This window comes from Oryzias latipes, chromosome 13 (assembly GCF_002234675.1).
Source record: "Oryzias latipes chromosome 13, ASM223467v1".
Taxonomy (NCBI): domain Eukaryota; kingdom Metazoa; phylum Chordata; class Actinopteri; order Beloniformes; family Adrianichthyidae; genus Oryzias; species Oryzias latipes.
This window is the reverse complement of record NC_019871.2, coordinates 30,447,159-30,464,690: the sequence shown is the minus strand read 5'-3', so window position 1 is coordinate 30,464,690 and position 17,532 is coordinate 30,447,159. Positions and strand designations below refer to the sequence as shown.

General features: G+C 39.7%; 2 protein-coding genes across 2 annotated transcripts in view; one reads left to right on the top strand and one right to left on the bottom strand.

Annotated features, from left to right (window-relative positions):
* Positions 1-9,917, bottom strand: part of LOC101157752 (NACHT, LRR and PYD domains-containing protein 12-like) — a gene marked incomplete in the record, with an annotated part of 26,681 nt that extends 16,764 nt beyond the window's left edge. Inside the window, 3 exon segments of the mRNA XM_023961780.1 lie at positions 2,826-2,939; positions 3,011-3,140; positions 9,837-9,917. Of these exon segments, the coding sequence (XP_023817548.1) occupies positions 2,826-2,939; positions 3,011-3,099 (203 nt within the window).
* Positions 9,918-10,853: 936 nt separating this feature from the next.
* On the top strand, positions 10,854-16,264 carry LOC101174938 (zinc finger protein 616). The gene is made up of 2 exons (XM_011483007.3): positions 10,854-11,319; positions 14,781-16,264. The coding sequence occupies exons 1-2, from the start codon at positions 11,055-11,057 to the stop codon at positions 15,866-15,868; spliced, it is 1,353 nt and encodes a 450-aa protein (XP_011481309.1). The 5' UTR covers positions 10,854-11,054; the 3' UTR covers positions 15,869-16,264.
* The last annotated feature ends 1,268 nt before the right edge of the window (positions 16,265-17,532 follow it).

Genomic DNA, 17,532 nt, shown 5'->3' with positions numbered 1-17,532 from the left:
TAATGATTTCAAAACTTCTTTAGGATATCTCCAACACCCGTGTTTTGGTTTCGTAACTGTATCTTGAAAAAAAAAAAATTGGCTCCATTTGAGATTTCGGCACCATTCATTTTTTTTACGGTTTTGCCGACTGTGAGGTCATCGGGTTTGGGGGGGGGGGCGTTCACTTCGCCGAAAATTCATTTTGAATTTATCCTAGGTGTGTGCCAATTTTGGTGAGTTTTCGAGTATGTGGCGGGGGTCAAATTTGAGCTCAAAGACGCAGTAAGAAAGAAGAAACGTAATAATAATAATAATAAAAATGAAACAAAGCAGAAACAATATAGAAGTTTTTGCGGTTAGGATTTCCTATGTATTTCAATGCGGCCTGTCTTTTACTATAGGCTGGGCAGGTCTTTTTGGCTTTAAACCCTTCTTTTGAGGGCTTTTTGGGGCTTTTTCGTGTTATTGTCGTCATTTTTGCGATTACAAATTTGACGTTTTTGCGTTGGTGTTGTGCGTGTGTGTGTGTATTTTTGTTGCGTTACACAATTGTCGTGTCGTTTTGTGCTTTGGGCGACTTTTGACCCCATTTTTTGGCGTTTTGACGCGTTTTTTTGACGTTTTGGACTTTTTGAGTGTTCGACCCTCGTACCAGTTACAATATGGTCCTTGCACTCTGTGAGTGCTGCGGGCCATAATAATAATAATGAAACAAAGCAGAAACAATATAGAAGTTTTTGCAGTCAGGTGGCCTATGTATTTCAATGCGGCCTGTCTTTTACTATAGGCTGGGCATTTCTGTTTGGCTTTAAACCCGTCTTTTGAGGGCTTTTTGGGGCTTTTTTGGGTTTTTGTCGTCATTTTTGCGACTACAATTTTGACGTTTGTGCGTTGGTGTTCTGCGTGTGTGTGTGTATTTTTGTTGCGTTACACAATTGTCGTGTCGTTGTGTGCTTTGGGCGACTTTTGACCCCATTTTTTGGCGTTTTGACGCGTTTTTTTGACGTTTTGGACCTTTTTGAGTGTTCGACCCTCGTACCAGTTACAATATGGTCCTTGCAGTCTATGACTGCTGCGGGCCATAATTACATTTTTAAGGAACTATAATAATGACTTGTATTAAATTCTTAATGAAACATGTCAGAAAACAATCAAAATGAATTCACAAGGTTCACAACCTGCAATGTCAGGATGAAGGGAAGACATGGAGTGTGTATAAAGCTGAGACAAAATACCAACAATAGTTGCATGATGCTGAAATGACAACTAAGACTGACGCCAGTTTTCGCTGCATTCATTCCTGCATCAGATGTGAGAATAGCTTTACTGCATCAAACTTTACTTTCAATTGAGTAGATTAATGAGGAAATAGTAGGGGTGTAACAATTAATCGACTTAATCGATGAATCGATTTATATTCCTACAATCCAACCAGATAAATCTGTCTGAAATAAGTTTTTAGTTGACCTATACCATCATAAAATCGTTTCAAAATGAAACATTTGAATACAGAAGTAAGAACTCTGTCTCCCCCTATGGTCACTGGCGGGAGCGGTCTCCAGAGTACAGAATGCAGTTCATCTCCCAGCAAACCCAGGGTGCTCTTCCTGGATGCCACACACCTGACTCTAATTCTCTCAATCAGTCACAGTCTACTTAAGCACCGCACTGAGCTTCACTCAGTGTAAAGTATTGTTTGTGCCAGTTTGCTGTTATTACCGAGAGTTATATTTGGACCTGATCTTCTGTCTTTTGACCCTGTATCTGACTCTTGTTTGCCTGTGGCCTCCCCCCTGCCTCGACTTTGCCTGGATCCTGACTACCCTGTATCTCCTCTGATGACCTTATGCCTGTTTTAGACCCCAGCTTGCTTGATCCTGATTTAGCTTTGTGGACTCTTAGCGAAGCAAACAAATGCCTGCTAATAAATACCTGCTGGATTTGGATCCAGCCATCTGCCTGTTCTTATGACATCATCGATCTTGGAAACCACCTCATGGATTGAGGTACAGTAGGTTTATTTTATTATTAAGGTAAAAAAGGATCAAGTGACATCACACCGGACAACACACATGTGATGTCAGCAAAACCTGATCCATTATTTCAGTCCAATGTGTGGAAACACTTTGGATTTAGCAAAGATGTGACCATCCAGTGTGCTAGAATGTTCTAATAATGTTCCCTTTGGATTATTTGAATGTGGAAAAACAACAGTGGACTGAACCTTAGGAAACTAAAATGTCAATGGATTTGATATTAATTCTTGTTTACTTATTTGTTTGTACACAGACACACTTCATTATCTTGAGAAGAAAATACAAGAAGGGCTGGACAACCCTGGTCCTCTAGAGCCACAACCCTGACTGTTTTTCACTTCTTACCTTGCTGCTGATTACCTCACTCAAATACCGTAAATCCAAATCCTGATTGACTGAACACGCCTAATTTTAGGTTTTCAGCATCAAGCAGTCCCGGGAGAGCTGGAAAACAGGCAGGGCTGTGGCTCTTGAGGACCAGGGTTGGCCAGCCCTGGTCAAAACAAATCGTTACATCCCTAGTAAATACTGGTAATCTTACTCTGCTACAGTTGTACCCATGTGCCCAGTTACTTTTTGTTTTGTTTCTAGATATGCATAATAATATCAGCAAACATGTGAATGTAAAGCTTAGTATCTGTACCAGCTCTTTTAAAGGTTTTTACTGGAGCAAACAGAAGAATAAGGACTTTGTCAACTCATGTCACAATAAAGTCAAACATACAATAAGTTAAGGTACCAGTAATCAGAAATATTAGCTGGTGCTGCTAAACTTAAAACCTAAAGAAAAATAAACTTATTCCATACGTTTCTGTACACCTCTTGGGTGAAGTGTTTTCCTTGAAGTTAATATCAAAATCCTTTGAAAGGTCACTTTTGAAGGAACCACAGCTGGATCTGGATCCAAGTCTTGGCTGGTTCCTGTGAAAAACAAAGGATGGTGTTGAACCCGAGTGCTGAGCTCTGATGTCATTAAAAGATGTTCAGTTCACCTCTGAACTTTGCTCTGGCTCTCATGCTTATGTCGCAGAGCAGTAGTAGAGGGAGGGGCTCCCCCCTCTCTGTCCCCATGCAAGTCCATGCTGTTGGATTCCCATCAGCTCACACACGTTCTACTTTTATCTGCAGAAGAAACGCACACCACCACTCAACTAAGAGCCATAGCCCCTACATACATGTCAATAGGTAAATGAGAATTAAAAGAGCACATCTGCAACTGTAGGTCAGATGTCATAAGAACATGATTCAGAGTTGTGAAGCATTTGACACACTGAAACTGGTAACATCTGCTGACCAGACTATAAAATTACATCAGCATCAGAACAAAAGAGACCAGCATGTCATAAGCGTCATTATGTGTGTTAAGTCGTGCGGCAATAAAACTTTTATGATTTCCAAAATCGGTTTCTTTCATAAATGAAATGAATGTAGTCGTCACATAGAGATTTCATGTATAAAAAATTGTAAAGCAAAAGCTGTTTGTTTGCAAAATTAGTATAAATAATAAATAAGATCTTTAAAATACCAAATTTAATAAAAAGAATAGTACAGTGAAATGCTTGTCCTACTGCTAAATTAATATAGGCCTATATGTGCTGAATGCGTGTATAAATGTATTTATATTAAAAGATGTTTGGTTCGTAAATCAATGTCTGGTTGCAAATGTCAGTAAATGAAATGTTCTACCAAACTGACTTAAAAATGTTCCCCTTGTGCATAAAGGAATGTGACCACAGCATCAATGCAAACAAAGATTCCTGCGCTATGATGATGATGGGAATTCTTGCTCTTCTTCTAGAAAACCGTCTCTTCTGGCTCGAACTCGACTCTTTCAGCTCCCAATCAGCTCTTCAGATTGTTTTGTTTCTCTAATTAATTTATTATGAACAATCATAAAAGATTTTGCACAAACTGAATTGTAGATGCTAAAAAAAAGTTTTTTTAATATGTGCTTTATATGAATATCCTTTTATTTGTTCACTGTTGATAAAATGGAAAAACTAAACTATAAAATACAAAAAAAACTGCCATCCTACTTACAACTATATAACTTTCTTAAAATCTTTTTCATTTTAAACAAATTTAAAGTGAAACAACACAAAACGCTGCAACCACAACACAAAATATACATTTAAATGTGCAAAACAAGAAAAAAAAAGTTTTAATCAATCCCAGTAAAGGTTGGCATTTAAAATAACCAAGTGTCTCAGTTTTGAGGAGCTGATTCGGTTTCTTAATTCTCTCAGTTCTCAGGTGCAGGTTGTTTGTGGAGCTGGTAAGATTCTAAAAAGAGAAATGGTTCTAGGTTTTCCTATTTTCCTCTCTCTTGTGCTCGGTTCATGTGATTGCGCTGTGAGTGAAATGAGCGTGCAGCTTAGTTGCGCCCCACTCATCACTACTCTATTACAGCACAAACACAGGATGAGTGCTGTCTCACTGTTAGAACGCACATATTGATAAGCCTGCTTTGAATTCAAAACTGGCACGATTGATCAGATGAAGTTTGATTTGGAAAGTCACCTGATCCAACCTCCAACCGAACTTCTCTAAGGATCACTTGAGAAAGCAAATACTGTAACTTGTGTTTTATTTATTTATTTATTTATTTGTTTATTTAACAGGGACAGTGCACATTAAAAGCATCACTGCAATGCGCCAGAATTAGCCCAAAGGCTATTTTTCATCCGTAGTCCCCGGACAGGTGTTAAAAATTGTCAACCTAAAAACCTAAAAAAGTCAATTAAATACATTAATTAAAAATATACATTTACAATTAAATTATCATCTAAAATACATATACTAATAAAAACATGCACATAGTGAAAACATAAAAAACAAGTATAAAAGACACAAAGGTGATAGAGGGGAGGAGGAAGGGCAGGTGTTAATCCAGTTCAATGTGAACATGTTTGCTGTGATATGAGCCAGTTTTTTAGGTTCTTTTTAAACAGAGTGTATGTGGTGATGTGTCTTATGATGTGAGGGACAGAGTTCCATTCCTGTGCTGCTGTTACAGAGAAGGCGCTCTGGCTGAAGGCACTTCTCCTCAGAGGAACTATACAGTCTCGTTGACCCGACCCTCGAGTCACTCTTTGGGAGGATCTTATTTTAACAAACTGACTGAGTGGAGGGGATGACAGACCGTAAATGATTTTATAGAATAGGCATAGTGTTGCATACTTGATGAAATTCTCCCAGCTTAACAGTTTGTGTTTTTGTAAAATGTCACAGTGATGATGTCTTATTGGTTTTCTATCCAGTACTTTAATTGTTTGAATGTAAAGTGACTCCAGAGGTTTTAATGCTGATTTGTTTGCCTGTGACCAGGTAGTGAGGCAGTATGTCATATATGATAAAATCATTGCATGCATGAACATTGTGGCAGCTTGCAGTGACAAATTTGCCCTAATAAATCTAAAATTGGACAGGTTAGACCTCACACGGTTACAAACTTTTTGAATTTGTGATTTAAAATTGAAAGTTATATCAATTAAAATCCCAAGGTATTCAAACTTTTCAACAATGTCTATTTTCTTTCCTGCCACAAAAACATCAGCCAGAAGATTTTTACGGTTTGTCTTGGAAAAGAACATTGCAACTGTTTTGTTTACACTGAGACATAGACTTGACTGCTCCAACCATTTTGCCACATGTCCCATCGTTTCAGTGAGCTTCTCTGCCACCTCAGATGTGTTATTGCCATGTGAATAAATGACAGTATCATGAGCATACATCTGAGTGAAGACATTTGAACAAACAGAGGGCAGATCATTGATGTAGAGTGAAAAAAGTAAAGGACCTAAAATAGAACCTTGCGGGACACCTGTAGAGATAGGGAGAGGTGAGGGATGATAGTGATTTATCCTAACTGACTGGGATCTATTTGACAAATATGATTCTATCCATTTTATGGTACTAGAGGAGAAATTGAATTTGGTTAGTTTAGTCAGTAGCTTTTTATGATTTATAGTGTCAAATGTTTTTTTTAGATCAAGAAACACAGCCCCAACTACACCCCCCTTATCCAACAGCTGTTTTATGTTTTCTGTGAAAAAGCAGTTTTCTGACCAACCCAATAACTCAAATGAGTTTAAGCTGCTTCAAGCTGGAATCTGTGCAGCACACAAAAACCATTGAGCCACTGAGCTGGGCTTAGTCCTTGGATGGCTGATCATCTGAAACCACAAGGTCCATGAAGTATCTGCAACCATATGAGGGGACTTTCAAGTATTTGCAGTATAAATGCCAAAAATGATCATTTCAAGATCAGTTTAGACTCTTTTTCTATTTGTCCTAAAATGTCTTCACTTTGTAGTTCTGGTTTGTTATCAGTTTATTTTCTAACAAGATTTTACTTTTGTCTGATTTCTACTGTTTTCAACAACACTACAACACACCAAACAGCACAGAGACACGCCTCCAAACTTGTGGACCACAGTCATTTGGAGTGATGAGACCATGACTGAACATTTTGGCCAAAACCATTACAGTTTTTCTCAGTCACTTTGGTACAATTCTCAGATCTGACTGAAATTCCCCAAACTATTTGTTCAATCTTCACATCATGATGTCACTTGTGCACATCATATAAGCAGTTTTTCACTTCTTTGAACAAGTTCCAATTGCTTTGGTTCATCCATGCAAATGATTATGTACAATTCTCTGCTCTTTGCTACATTATCAATTGTTTATGTCATGTTGATCAAAATGTATTATATAGTTCACTGTGTAATAGTCTTCATCCTCAAAACACCTAGTCATTAGTTCATTGTATAAGTCACTAACTGCAAAATGGTTGACCAAGTTGTCATGATGTGACAAACATATTTCACTGCATTGAAAAAGAGGATATTCGCTGTGATGTGGATGAGAATTTGTGGCCTAACATACAGGAACGACAAGAGGTGTAGGAAGACCACACCAATTCCTACTGCACTGCCTGTACTGTTGGACAGAATATTGTCCTATCTTTTTTCCCCTTTGTGTTACTGTTTGCAGTGGGTTTTTTCTATGTTGGTATGACATGGTCTGTCAACAAATTACAATACGAACAATAAAAGTGTAAATGTGAATCTTGTCCAGTCTCTTGCAATCAAACAAAAAAGGTGTAACTTATATTTTACAATAATTGTCATCAAAACTTTAGCCATAGTTTACATCAGAACCTCCCTCTAAAGTACACAGTTATATTGACAACATGACTAAGTCATTTGACTGTCTTGTTCGTAGACAATGACACAAGGACTTGACATTCTGATGGCACTGACATGTTCAATGACATAAAGACTTAGTTTTGAGAGATGAACTAAAGATTTTGAGCACGTTACAGGCTTTTGCAAGAAATCTATAGTGTTTTGCTGTTTGTACAAATTGTTTTGAGAAATGCACACACGTATTTGCAAACTTCAATTCTGATCTGAGAATTGCACTAAAGCGACTGAGAAAAACTGTAACGCTACATTTGGAGACGAGTCAACAAGGCCAATGATGAAAAGAACACCATTCCTACTGGGAAACACGGAGGTGGATCTCTGATGCTTGGGGATGTGTAAGCTACATAGGCACAGAAAACATGGTCAGAATAGATGGGGAGATGAATGCAGCAAGTTATCAGAAGAGACTGTAGATAGATAGATAGATAGATAGATAGATAGATAGATAGATAGATAGATAGATAGATAGATAGATAGATAGATAGATAGATAGATAGATAGATAGATAGATAGATAGATAGATAGATAGATAGATAGATAGATAGATAGATAGATAGATAGATAGATAGATAGATAGATAGATAGATAGATAGATAGATAGATAGATTATTAATCTCCCGAGGGAGAAATTCATGTTTCCAGCAGCAAAACACAAACAACCACACACAATAAATTACAATCAAATGACAGGAGGAAAACCTGCACGCCTCAGCTCGGAGGCTGTGCATGAGTTGCACTTGGACTTTTCAACATGACAACGATCCAGAACACAAGGCCAAGTCCACCTGTCAATGGTTCTAACAGAATATGATAAAGGTTCTGTATTGGCCATCTCAGTCTCCTGACCTCAAGATTATTGAGCTGTTCTTGCGAGAATTTCAAATGGGCAGTTCAAGTATGACAGCCCAAGAATTTAAAGGAACATGTACCATTACAGAAAAAAAAGGAACTTCATCCACAACGGGCGCGAGAGTGAATTCAAGTTGTTATTGATGCAAAAGAAGGCAATAAGGGTTTAAGAACTGCTATGTGAACCCTTGAACAGGATCATCTGGGAAGTTTCTGTTGTCATTAGGATTTAAAAGAGTAAACAAAATTTTTTGACGATAAATGACTTCACCCAACCACTAGCTATGATGAAAAAAAAGTTTTTGTGCTATCATTCATAATCTCTGAAAAATTACCCAGAAATCATCATTTCTTCCAGGGAATGCACATTTATGAAAACAACTGTAAAGGTGAATGCTCACACTTTAACTTGTAATGTCTTCTCCAGACTGACTCCTATTGACCTGCCAATGTTCTACACTCCTATGTTTTAGGGAAGCAGACATGATATCAGGCAGAGTGAAGGTCACCGTGTGAACTTCACCTTCATGAAAATAAAGACTTGATACCAACCTGGAAAATGTGACTGTTGAAGCACCAGTGAACAGGCTTTAGTTGTACAACAAAAAGTATAAACAGTTTAAAAAAAAAAATAAAGAAGAAGAAAAATGTACAAAATCTACAAAGAGCAAGGCACAATGCAATGGTTCATTCACAATCAGCTTCCCTGTTGTCTGCAAATGCTTTTGATGACACTGAAAGTCCTCATTCAGATGATTTTTTTTTAAATTCTCTTTCTTTTTGAAATCTTTAATTTTTTTTCTTAACATATTATATATATATACTGCAATATCGTATGCAATACTGCTTACTTCTCCAAGAAACCTTTTGCAAAATAGAAAGAAAAAGCTTTTGCAACAAGAACCAAATAGTAGATCAATTGTTTTTAAAGACCCACTCTAATGAAAATTGTGTTTTGGGTGTTTTTAAGGTTTTCTTGTGACACTTTTCTCACAACGGAGGACATATGTTAAGAAAATTAAGCTCAAAACTGCATTTCTGAGTATTTCTTTTTTCAAATTGTTGCTAACCAGGAATAGATAGAAAAAGGCCATTGGAAAACAAGCAAGAAAATATGCTGAGCGGACCACAAGCTTCCTGCTCCGAGCTTTTAGCAATGGGAAAGGGAAGTGGGGGTGGGGTTGCCCGGGATGTCCATATGATGACTGCGGTCTGACAGAAACCAACAGGGGGCGCCCACTGCTCTCTGTTAAACATTATCCAGCATTTTTACACTTTGACCAACAAAGACCGCATGAACACGCGACGCGAGGACCAAAGGTCAGCTGGTAAGTCCAACCGCTGCTGCTCCTCAGTGAAAGTTCACAACTGAGGAAGTCCAAAACTTTCCACAAAACCCCAAAACATCAGCTTCAGTTGGGATCATTCCAATAAGCACCGATCATCTTCATTGGACAACAGCTTAAAAAAGTAACCAAAATTACATTGAAGTTGTTGGTTATTTCTCTGCATTGGGTAAACAAAAGGTGAAAGCTCCAATCTCTAAAATTCAGAGGGAAATCTCCAGCAGAACCAGACTCAGTAGGGGAACCATTAGCTGTGCCTGGTTGGGCCCTGAGAGGACAATAAACAGAAAAACCCTAGAACAATCAGGAAAAATCAATTCAGACCTCTCCACATGGATGCAGCGACAAACACACACCAGCAGTCCTGATGAAGAGGAGAACTCAAAGACTGAAAAAGTAGAGGCACTTACTTCTTCCATGAATGTCTGCGGCTCTGCTGTCCAGAGCAGGTCTGAGGAGAAGTCCTCTGCACCTTCTCTGTCTTTGTCAGAGCAGCTCTGAGATCAGCTCCTGCAGCTTTTTATGATTTCAATCATTCACCTGCAGACACACCCAAAGGAAACCTGTACACAACAGTCCTGCTCATTAGGAACAACAGCTACACTCGTATATATTTTTCAAACACAAGTTCTTCCATCTTAAAACAGTTTCGATTTTTGAGTCATTGTGTTTAATTAAAAGTTGTACTTTGAGGCATAAACGTATTTTGTACCACTTAAGAAGATTACAGAGGTCTGTAGTGGTTAGATACACTTTTATTGTGAGATACAATATGAAAAAGAATCCAGATAAACACTTTTCATGATTTTAAAATGCTCTAATTGTACAATGGTCCAGAAAGATTAACCAGCGTTTGTCAACTCCAGAAGTCAAATGTTTTCTGTAGGTCTTCACCGGGTTTGCTCATTCTATAGCTGCTATTATGACTCAATTTTCCATCCAGATCTTCTTAAGAGCTGTGATGTTTTAGTGCCGTTGCTGGTTAACACTGACTTTTACTTCCCTCCACAGATTCTCTACTGCACTGAGATCCAGAGACTGGCTACTCCAGAACCTGAGATGGAAAAGATCCAGGAGAGAGACAAGTACAGTACCACAAAAACTATTCATACTTTCCAAACCCCAACAAGGTCCTGTAGATGTGTTTAAATACAGTTACAAACATTTACAGACAGCTTTCTCTGCTATCAGATTAATTGTAATAAAGTAATCTCCTTTAAAGTCACAAACTAAAAACATAAACAGATTAACTTTCTTCTTTTACTTTTTTTTGGTGGGAGTGAACGTTAGCCTTTAAATTTAAATACCAAGAAGCCATTTTGAATCAAAAAAAGTTTACTGGTCATGCAAAAACATGAAAAATGGGAACTTTACATGATGGTTTACAAGGTTGAAGTTATAGTTATGAAGTCTAAGAGAAAAGTACATTTTGAAATAAGAAATTGTAAATGTTGATGTTTAAGTTAAGAATAATGTTTAAAGCTAAAAACAAAATCAGATAAATCCAGCAACATACGGATCATTCCAGACCGCTAGGTGGCGCTGGTGCACAGAATAGCCTGTCACTGTCCCGCAGAAGAAGAACTTCGGCTAAACCGTTGGGTTCTGATTGGGCAGAATCTCGTCACATGCGAGACAAAAGTAAACAGAAGCGCCAGCCTGCAGCCAGAGCTTTTGATCGGAGGACGGCGGATTCTGAGCTAGACATCGCAGCAGCTGCGGAGATCATGTCCTCCCTTCAGCCGGTCAGAGAGTTCATCAGCGACAGACTAACTGCTGCCGCGGAGGAAATCTTCAGACTCTTTGAGAAAACCGTCAGTCAGTACGAGGAGGAGCTGCGCCGCCAGCGCGGACTGCCGGAGAACGGAGCGCCGATCCAGGTGCACGCCGTAGGTACGTGACTCTTCACTCTGATCACCGCCCAGCCAGCTAGGCTATTCTCAATCAAACCAGGAAAGAGTCTCAGTCAGAACAGCAGGAACAGTCTAGCGCCCCTAGTGGTGTATTCTGTGTATTGTGTGGAGCTCATCACAACTGTGTTGGTTGGATCTGTACGTGACAGGAGGAGGCAGTAGTTTCCAAATGCTGTGATATTTTAGTCTTGGGGTATAGCTGTAATAAAACAAATAAAGCAAGCAAAGATTGGCCTCAGAAACAAGGTTTGTTAAAACTATAAATATGAAAATGGATTGCAATCACCCTGTTGTGGCAGCAAAGTCTGTTTAACACATCTGTTTGTTCAGCTGCTGGCCGGGACAAAGACTGAGAAGAGAGAAGGAATTGGTTTATTTTTTAGGCCCCATCCAGCAGCTGAACAAACACAGACAGGCCCATGACCTCCTGTGCTGAAGCGGTTCCAGTGTTCAAACAGGGCCTTTCACACGTTTGTCAAAGGAGACGAAAGAAGGGAAAATGCAGGGAAAACACCTATGACCGATTCTACTTTGTGTGTAATTTCTCTGTTATTTCACTCTTTTAAATTCCAGTTCCTAATTTTGTCTTTTCCAGTCTGCTGCAGTTTTTTTTTCTTTATTTTGTGGTACAGAAGAACAAGCAAACAATAATTATTTTGACCGTTTCTGCTCATTAAAACTGCTGCTCGTTGTTACACAGTGAAGCAGGGGGCTGCAGCAGCCATGCAGCAGCCATGCAGCGGCCATGCAGCGGCCATGCAGCGGCCATGCAGCGGCCATGCAGCAGCCATGCAGCAGCCATGCAGCGGTCCAGCCCCATCACTCCAAACGCAGCCCTTCATGTCAGCGGATGACAGCCTCTGGGTCCCACTGTAGTCCTTTGCATGAAGGCACGAAAAATACTTTTTGAATATGTGTTTGTTTCTGATCTCACATTAATAAACAAAGACCATATTGTATCACAGACCCAAAATCTGCATAAGATGCCAAAAATCATCAGACAGGGTTTCTGTTCTGCTCAGATGTGAGCTTTGGGATTGTTTTTTTGTCAGGATGGAAATAAATCAAACCTGTGAAGGTCGTAACCTCACCCTTTGCTAAACCTTCTGCTGCAGTGATGGAATGCAGACGAGAACAGAATGAGATCATTTTGACAGTTTTCAGCGTCTCTTCTCTACACTGTGGTGGCTGGGAAATGGCAAGAAAAACAAATACATTCCAGAAAGCAAAACTTTTTGAGACACAAACAAACATACATTTGAAAAGACACATTCACACGTTCTTGGAACAACCTAACATTTACAAAACAAATTTAGGAGTGGGGAAGACTAAAAGGCATTTGAACAGAAAGGGGAACATCTCAAATTCTAGGAATAACGAAACCTCCCTTCCACAGATTTTATCGCTTTAATTTAGAATAGAATAGAGATTTATCATCATATGCACAGCTTACACTAACATATGAGGTGTCGTTCCAGTACAACCCGAACAAGACCAGACATACAACAGAAATACACACATACAGTTTGTAGCACTTGTGTCAACTTAACCAGCAAAAGCTACACAAAGTTACTAGGTTCTATTTACGAAGAGAAGAAGAAACAACAATGTGTTTAAATAACAGGGGGCAGGTTTATTCCATTACCTTTTACAACACAAAATAGAACAACATAAATAATAATTTCTTCCTAAAACTGAATTTCTTTTACAAAATAAATCAGCTTCATAAAAAAATAGTATAAAATAAATTGTTCTTTGTCTCGTTTGTGCACTCAATTTGTTCTCTACCCGGGTAGGATAAGTGAATGTGTATAGGAATGTTCCTTATCTCTTGTCCTTTCAGATTGGGTTCAATCCTGTTGATGGGAATCAGTAACAGCTGGCGTCACTGTACTTCAATCTTCAACAGGATACTCTCGTTCTACGCCTGGCTCGCCATCGACCTACAACGAAGAATTGTAGTCCGAGCTACAATTGAGGGTCATCAAAACAATTCTGCACATAGTACAGATTAAATCAGACACATTATAATCTATAGTTCAAGTGAGATCTCATCTTTCAATAAACCCAATATCTTTTCCCTCGAATTTGGAAATTGTTTTTTTTTTATGGTTTTCTTTTTTTTTAGTAGTTCACCAAAACCAATTTACAAACAAAAACTTCAGTAATCCTTTTAACAAGTATTACTATTAGTGAAAGGAATTTCCCTTTCCACAAATCTGAAAAAAATAACTGTATGAATAAAGTTTTAACAAATAAAATTATTATAACCATGGTATAATACAATTCTTTTTAAACAATGAATACTTCAACCACCTTTTCAATTAACTTTTCAAAAGTGCATATTCACGCATATGTATACCAGAAAGAGATCAAATAAAGTAAACATTTATAACACAGTTAATACACAACTTAACATTTTCTACATACTCCGAATTGTTTTGTTCCCCTTTTTAACAGAATTTAATTTAAAACATAACCGTCAACAACTCTTTCCTACTCACCGGAGTTTCCAAGAATTCTTAAACACGACGCGTTCACAACGTAGCCGCTCCGAAAATGTTCTTTCGGCACACAACATAACCGATCTAAAAAAAAAAAAAAGTAGCTTCTTTTAACTCTTTAAATTATTTTTCTTCTTCCGTCTATAACACTGCCGATCTTTCTCTGCTGGTCACGCAGCTCCCTCTCTGCCTCGTGCTTGCAAGAAAAAAACACGCAGACACAAGATGGCCCCCTCCACAGAGCCCTGCATGGTATGCCTGGAGAGCCAAACCATCTCTACCGCAAATGGAAAATTAACCCTTTAATTGTCTGTAGGGAAATTAACCCTTTAAAATCCTGTAGCAAAAATAAATGCTTTTTATAAGTGGGCTACAAGTTCAAAGTTGGCTGAGGCACAGGCAGCGATGATAGGTGCACCTTGCTTAGCATGGGTGTAGGTCAGGGGTTCTCAAATGGCAGCCTGGGGGCCAATGGTGGCCCACGGGTAGATTTTTTGTGGCCCTAATTGACAGTTAGTAAACCGGCTGTAGATTTTCTTTGGAAACATATTGTTTGGTGAGACAAGCACAGTGTTCAGTGCACACAGCTCGCCTCTCTCCGTCTTCCACTCCTAGACTGCCCGATGAATCAGAAATCCTCCGATCTCAATTAGGAGAAATCCAATTATCAGAAATCCAAATGGATGCACATCTTTTGGAATTAGTTATGTCATGTCAATGTGTTTTTTGAAATGTAGGTTTGTTTTTGTCAAAAGTAGTTTTGTTTTGTGAAACGATCCTTCCTGCCAACAGCTGAAGATGTGAAATGTGATAAAAACCATTTGGCTCCTGAACAGAAACCAAGGAGCACAAATGTTGTTGTTGTTGTTCTTGTTGTTGTTGTGGTGGTGGTGGATGAGGAGGATGATGATGATGGGCCTTTCTTGTGTTTCTGCAGTCCATCCTCACCCTCATCACAGTACAGTAGGAGATCTCTGCAAGCAAGTGGACTTCAGTGTGAAGGAAGAGGAACCAGAACCTCCACACATCAAAGAGGAATATGAGGAGCTCTGCATCAGCCAGGATGAAGAGTACGTGGATCTGAAGCAGGAGGCCGATGCCTTAAAGGAGACTCCTACTTATGAAGAGGAGCACAGAGAAGCAGATCTAAACAGTCAACAGCACCTGACGGAGGAGTTAAATGAAGATGGGAACCAGCGTGAAGAATCAACCACAGATGGAGAGACGGATCCAGAGATGGAAGATCCGGGGAAGAGGAGGGGCAGAAGTTACGGGGGAAAAAATGAAGGTATCCCTCACATGTCAGGAAGTCGATGGGACTTTGACTCAGAGAAACAGGATGTTTGTGGAACCCTCCCCAATAACTCCACTCCGACAAGGAAACAAAAGAGACCCCCAAAACCAAAGAGACACACCTGCAAAGAGTGTGGGAAATGTTTCCGCGATAACTGCATCCTGATGAGCCACATGCGGACCCACACCGGGGACCGGCCCTTCTCATGTACGCTCTGTGACAAAAGCTTCCCAGAGAACAGCACCCTGACCAAGCACATGCGAACGCACACCGGCGAGAAGCCTTTTTCCTGTGAGGTATGCGGCAAAGGTTTCCCCGAAAACAGCACCCTGACCAAGCACATGCGAACGCACACCGGGGAAAAGCCTTATTCCTGTAAGGAATGCGGCAAGAGTTTTAGTCTCAGCACCAACCTGACCAAACACATACGAACTCACACGGGCGAAAAGCCCTTCTCCTGTGTGCTATGTGGCAAAAGCTTCAGCCAAAGTGTCACCCTGAAAAACCACATGAGGAGCCACACCGGGGAGAAGCCCTTCTCCTGTGGCGAGTGCGGCAAAAGCTTCAAACAAAGGGGAAACCTCCGAGTCCACATGTTGACTCACACTGGAGGAAAACTCTTCTCTTGTCAAGTTTGCTCTCAAAACTTTGGAAAAAGAGACACGCTGACGGAGCATCTGCAAAGTCACGCCGAGACGCAGGACGGCGGTGGGCTGCCATGTTTGGAGTGAGCAGAAACACACACGCATGACTCCTGCACCCGTTTAATGAGGAACAGTGAACGGGTCATGATGTCATTATAGCTCGCTGTTAGCTTCCATGCTATAGAATTAGCACTTCATAGATGCTTGGACATCTTTCCTAATCTAGTCCAAGCACCAAAAGAGTCAGCCCTCGAAAACTACTTTAATGTTTTTGAGCTTTTTATCCCAGCGTTCATGCAATTTAAAAATTATGTGTAAAAATATAATAAAAACTATATCATCATTATTGTAGGGCCTGAGTTTGGTCATTAGTTACTAGTACTATGTATTAAATACACCATAGAGTTAAAGACCCACTCCAATGTAAATTGTGTTTTTTTTTAACATGTGCTTGTTGCATTTTTCTCATAATATATATATAAATATATAAATAAATCATCTTAAAATTGCCTTTCTGTATCTTTATTCCAATTGTCGTAAATCAGGAGCAGACAGTAATCATCTGTTGGAAAAAGAGCTAATAGTGATGTAGAAAATGCAACAGACTGGCCACTCTCTCCACCCCCCCCCTCCCCCAGCGCATTCTAAGGTGTGCTTGAGGAGAAGAGAAATAATGGAAAAATGACTCTTATGTGGTGTAGCAGGTTGCAATTCTAAAAAGAGATAGAGATACAACTCAAAGGGGAATTATTAATGAACTCCTGTCCCTCTGCAGAAATGTCCTATGGTTTTTAGATTTTAGCTAAAAATGGCATAATCCTCATTAAAGGACTACTGGAAAACTTTTGCAATAGACCAAAAGATGCTCAGAGTGGGACTTTAAAGAATGTTTTAAGAGACAAATTAAGGTCTTACATAAATGGTTTTCTCTCCATAGTAAAAAAAGAAAAACCTCTCCTTTTTGCCTTTTTTCCTGTTTGTAATTCGCTGACTACAGCTGCATGTCTGGCCTGTAACGCTGAGGCTTTGTGTATGAAGCACCCTAGTTTTGTACACGTTCTTTTTTTTTTTTAACTTGTTCTGTCCAACAGCTGAGCAAACAGATTAGAGCTGAAGGCTTTTTGTGTTGGGCAGGTTTTACTATCACAAAAAGAAGTTATATAGCTTCGAGAAACTAAAGTGTAGATTTGTATAAACCCCTTTTTGTCGTATTTTTTTCTTTTATTTATTTGTTGCATTTAGTGTGTGGGGAGGGAGAGGGGAAGAAGGTGAGGGGGGGGTGGAAGAGAGTAAAAGGAAGAAAGGTGAAAAGGTGGGGGATACAAGCACTGATTCGAATAAGTTATTATTTTAAGCTGTAACAATTATACCAGATCTGCTGGAAAGATAAATATTACATCTAAAAAATCTGAAAAATCTAGTGTCAGATTTTCACTAGAAAATCTGACACTAAGATGAACGAAAATGATCTGTCCATCAATACACTGTGGGTTAGGAGGGATGAAGCAGACAGGGAGCAGTGTGGCAGTGTGCACGTGCACGTGGGGGTGGAGATACATGCATGCTGCCGACGTGAACCGTGTGTTCATAAGGGGAACCAGATCCTACCCAGCCAGACCAGGAGAGGGGAGGAGAGCCCCCCAGGCCAGTAGCCCCCCCAGCATCCGGACCCAGGCAGCCCGGGAGGGGGGGAGGAGGGGATCGCCCACCCCACCAGCCAGGCACAGAGAAGGCCCCCCCTACAGGGGCCC

Coding starts and splice junctions, on each gene's coding strand:
- LOC101174938 (XM_011483007.3), top strand. CDS start 11,055: ATGCGAGACAAAAGTAAACAGAAGCGCCAGCCTGCAGCCAGAGCTTTT. Junction 11,320..14,780: donor GATCCAGGTGCACGCCGTAG/GTACGTGACTCT, acceptor GTGTTTCTGCAG/TCCATCCTCACCCTCATCAC.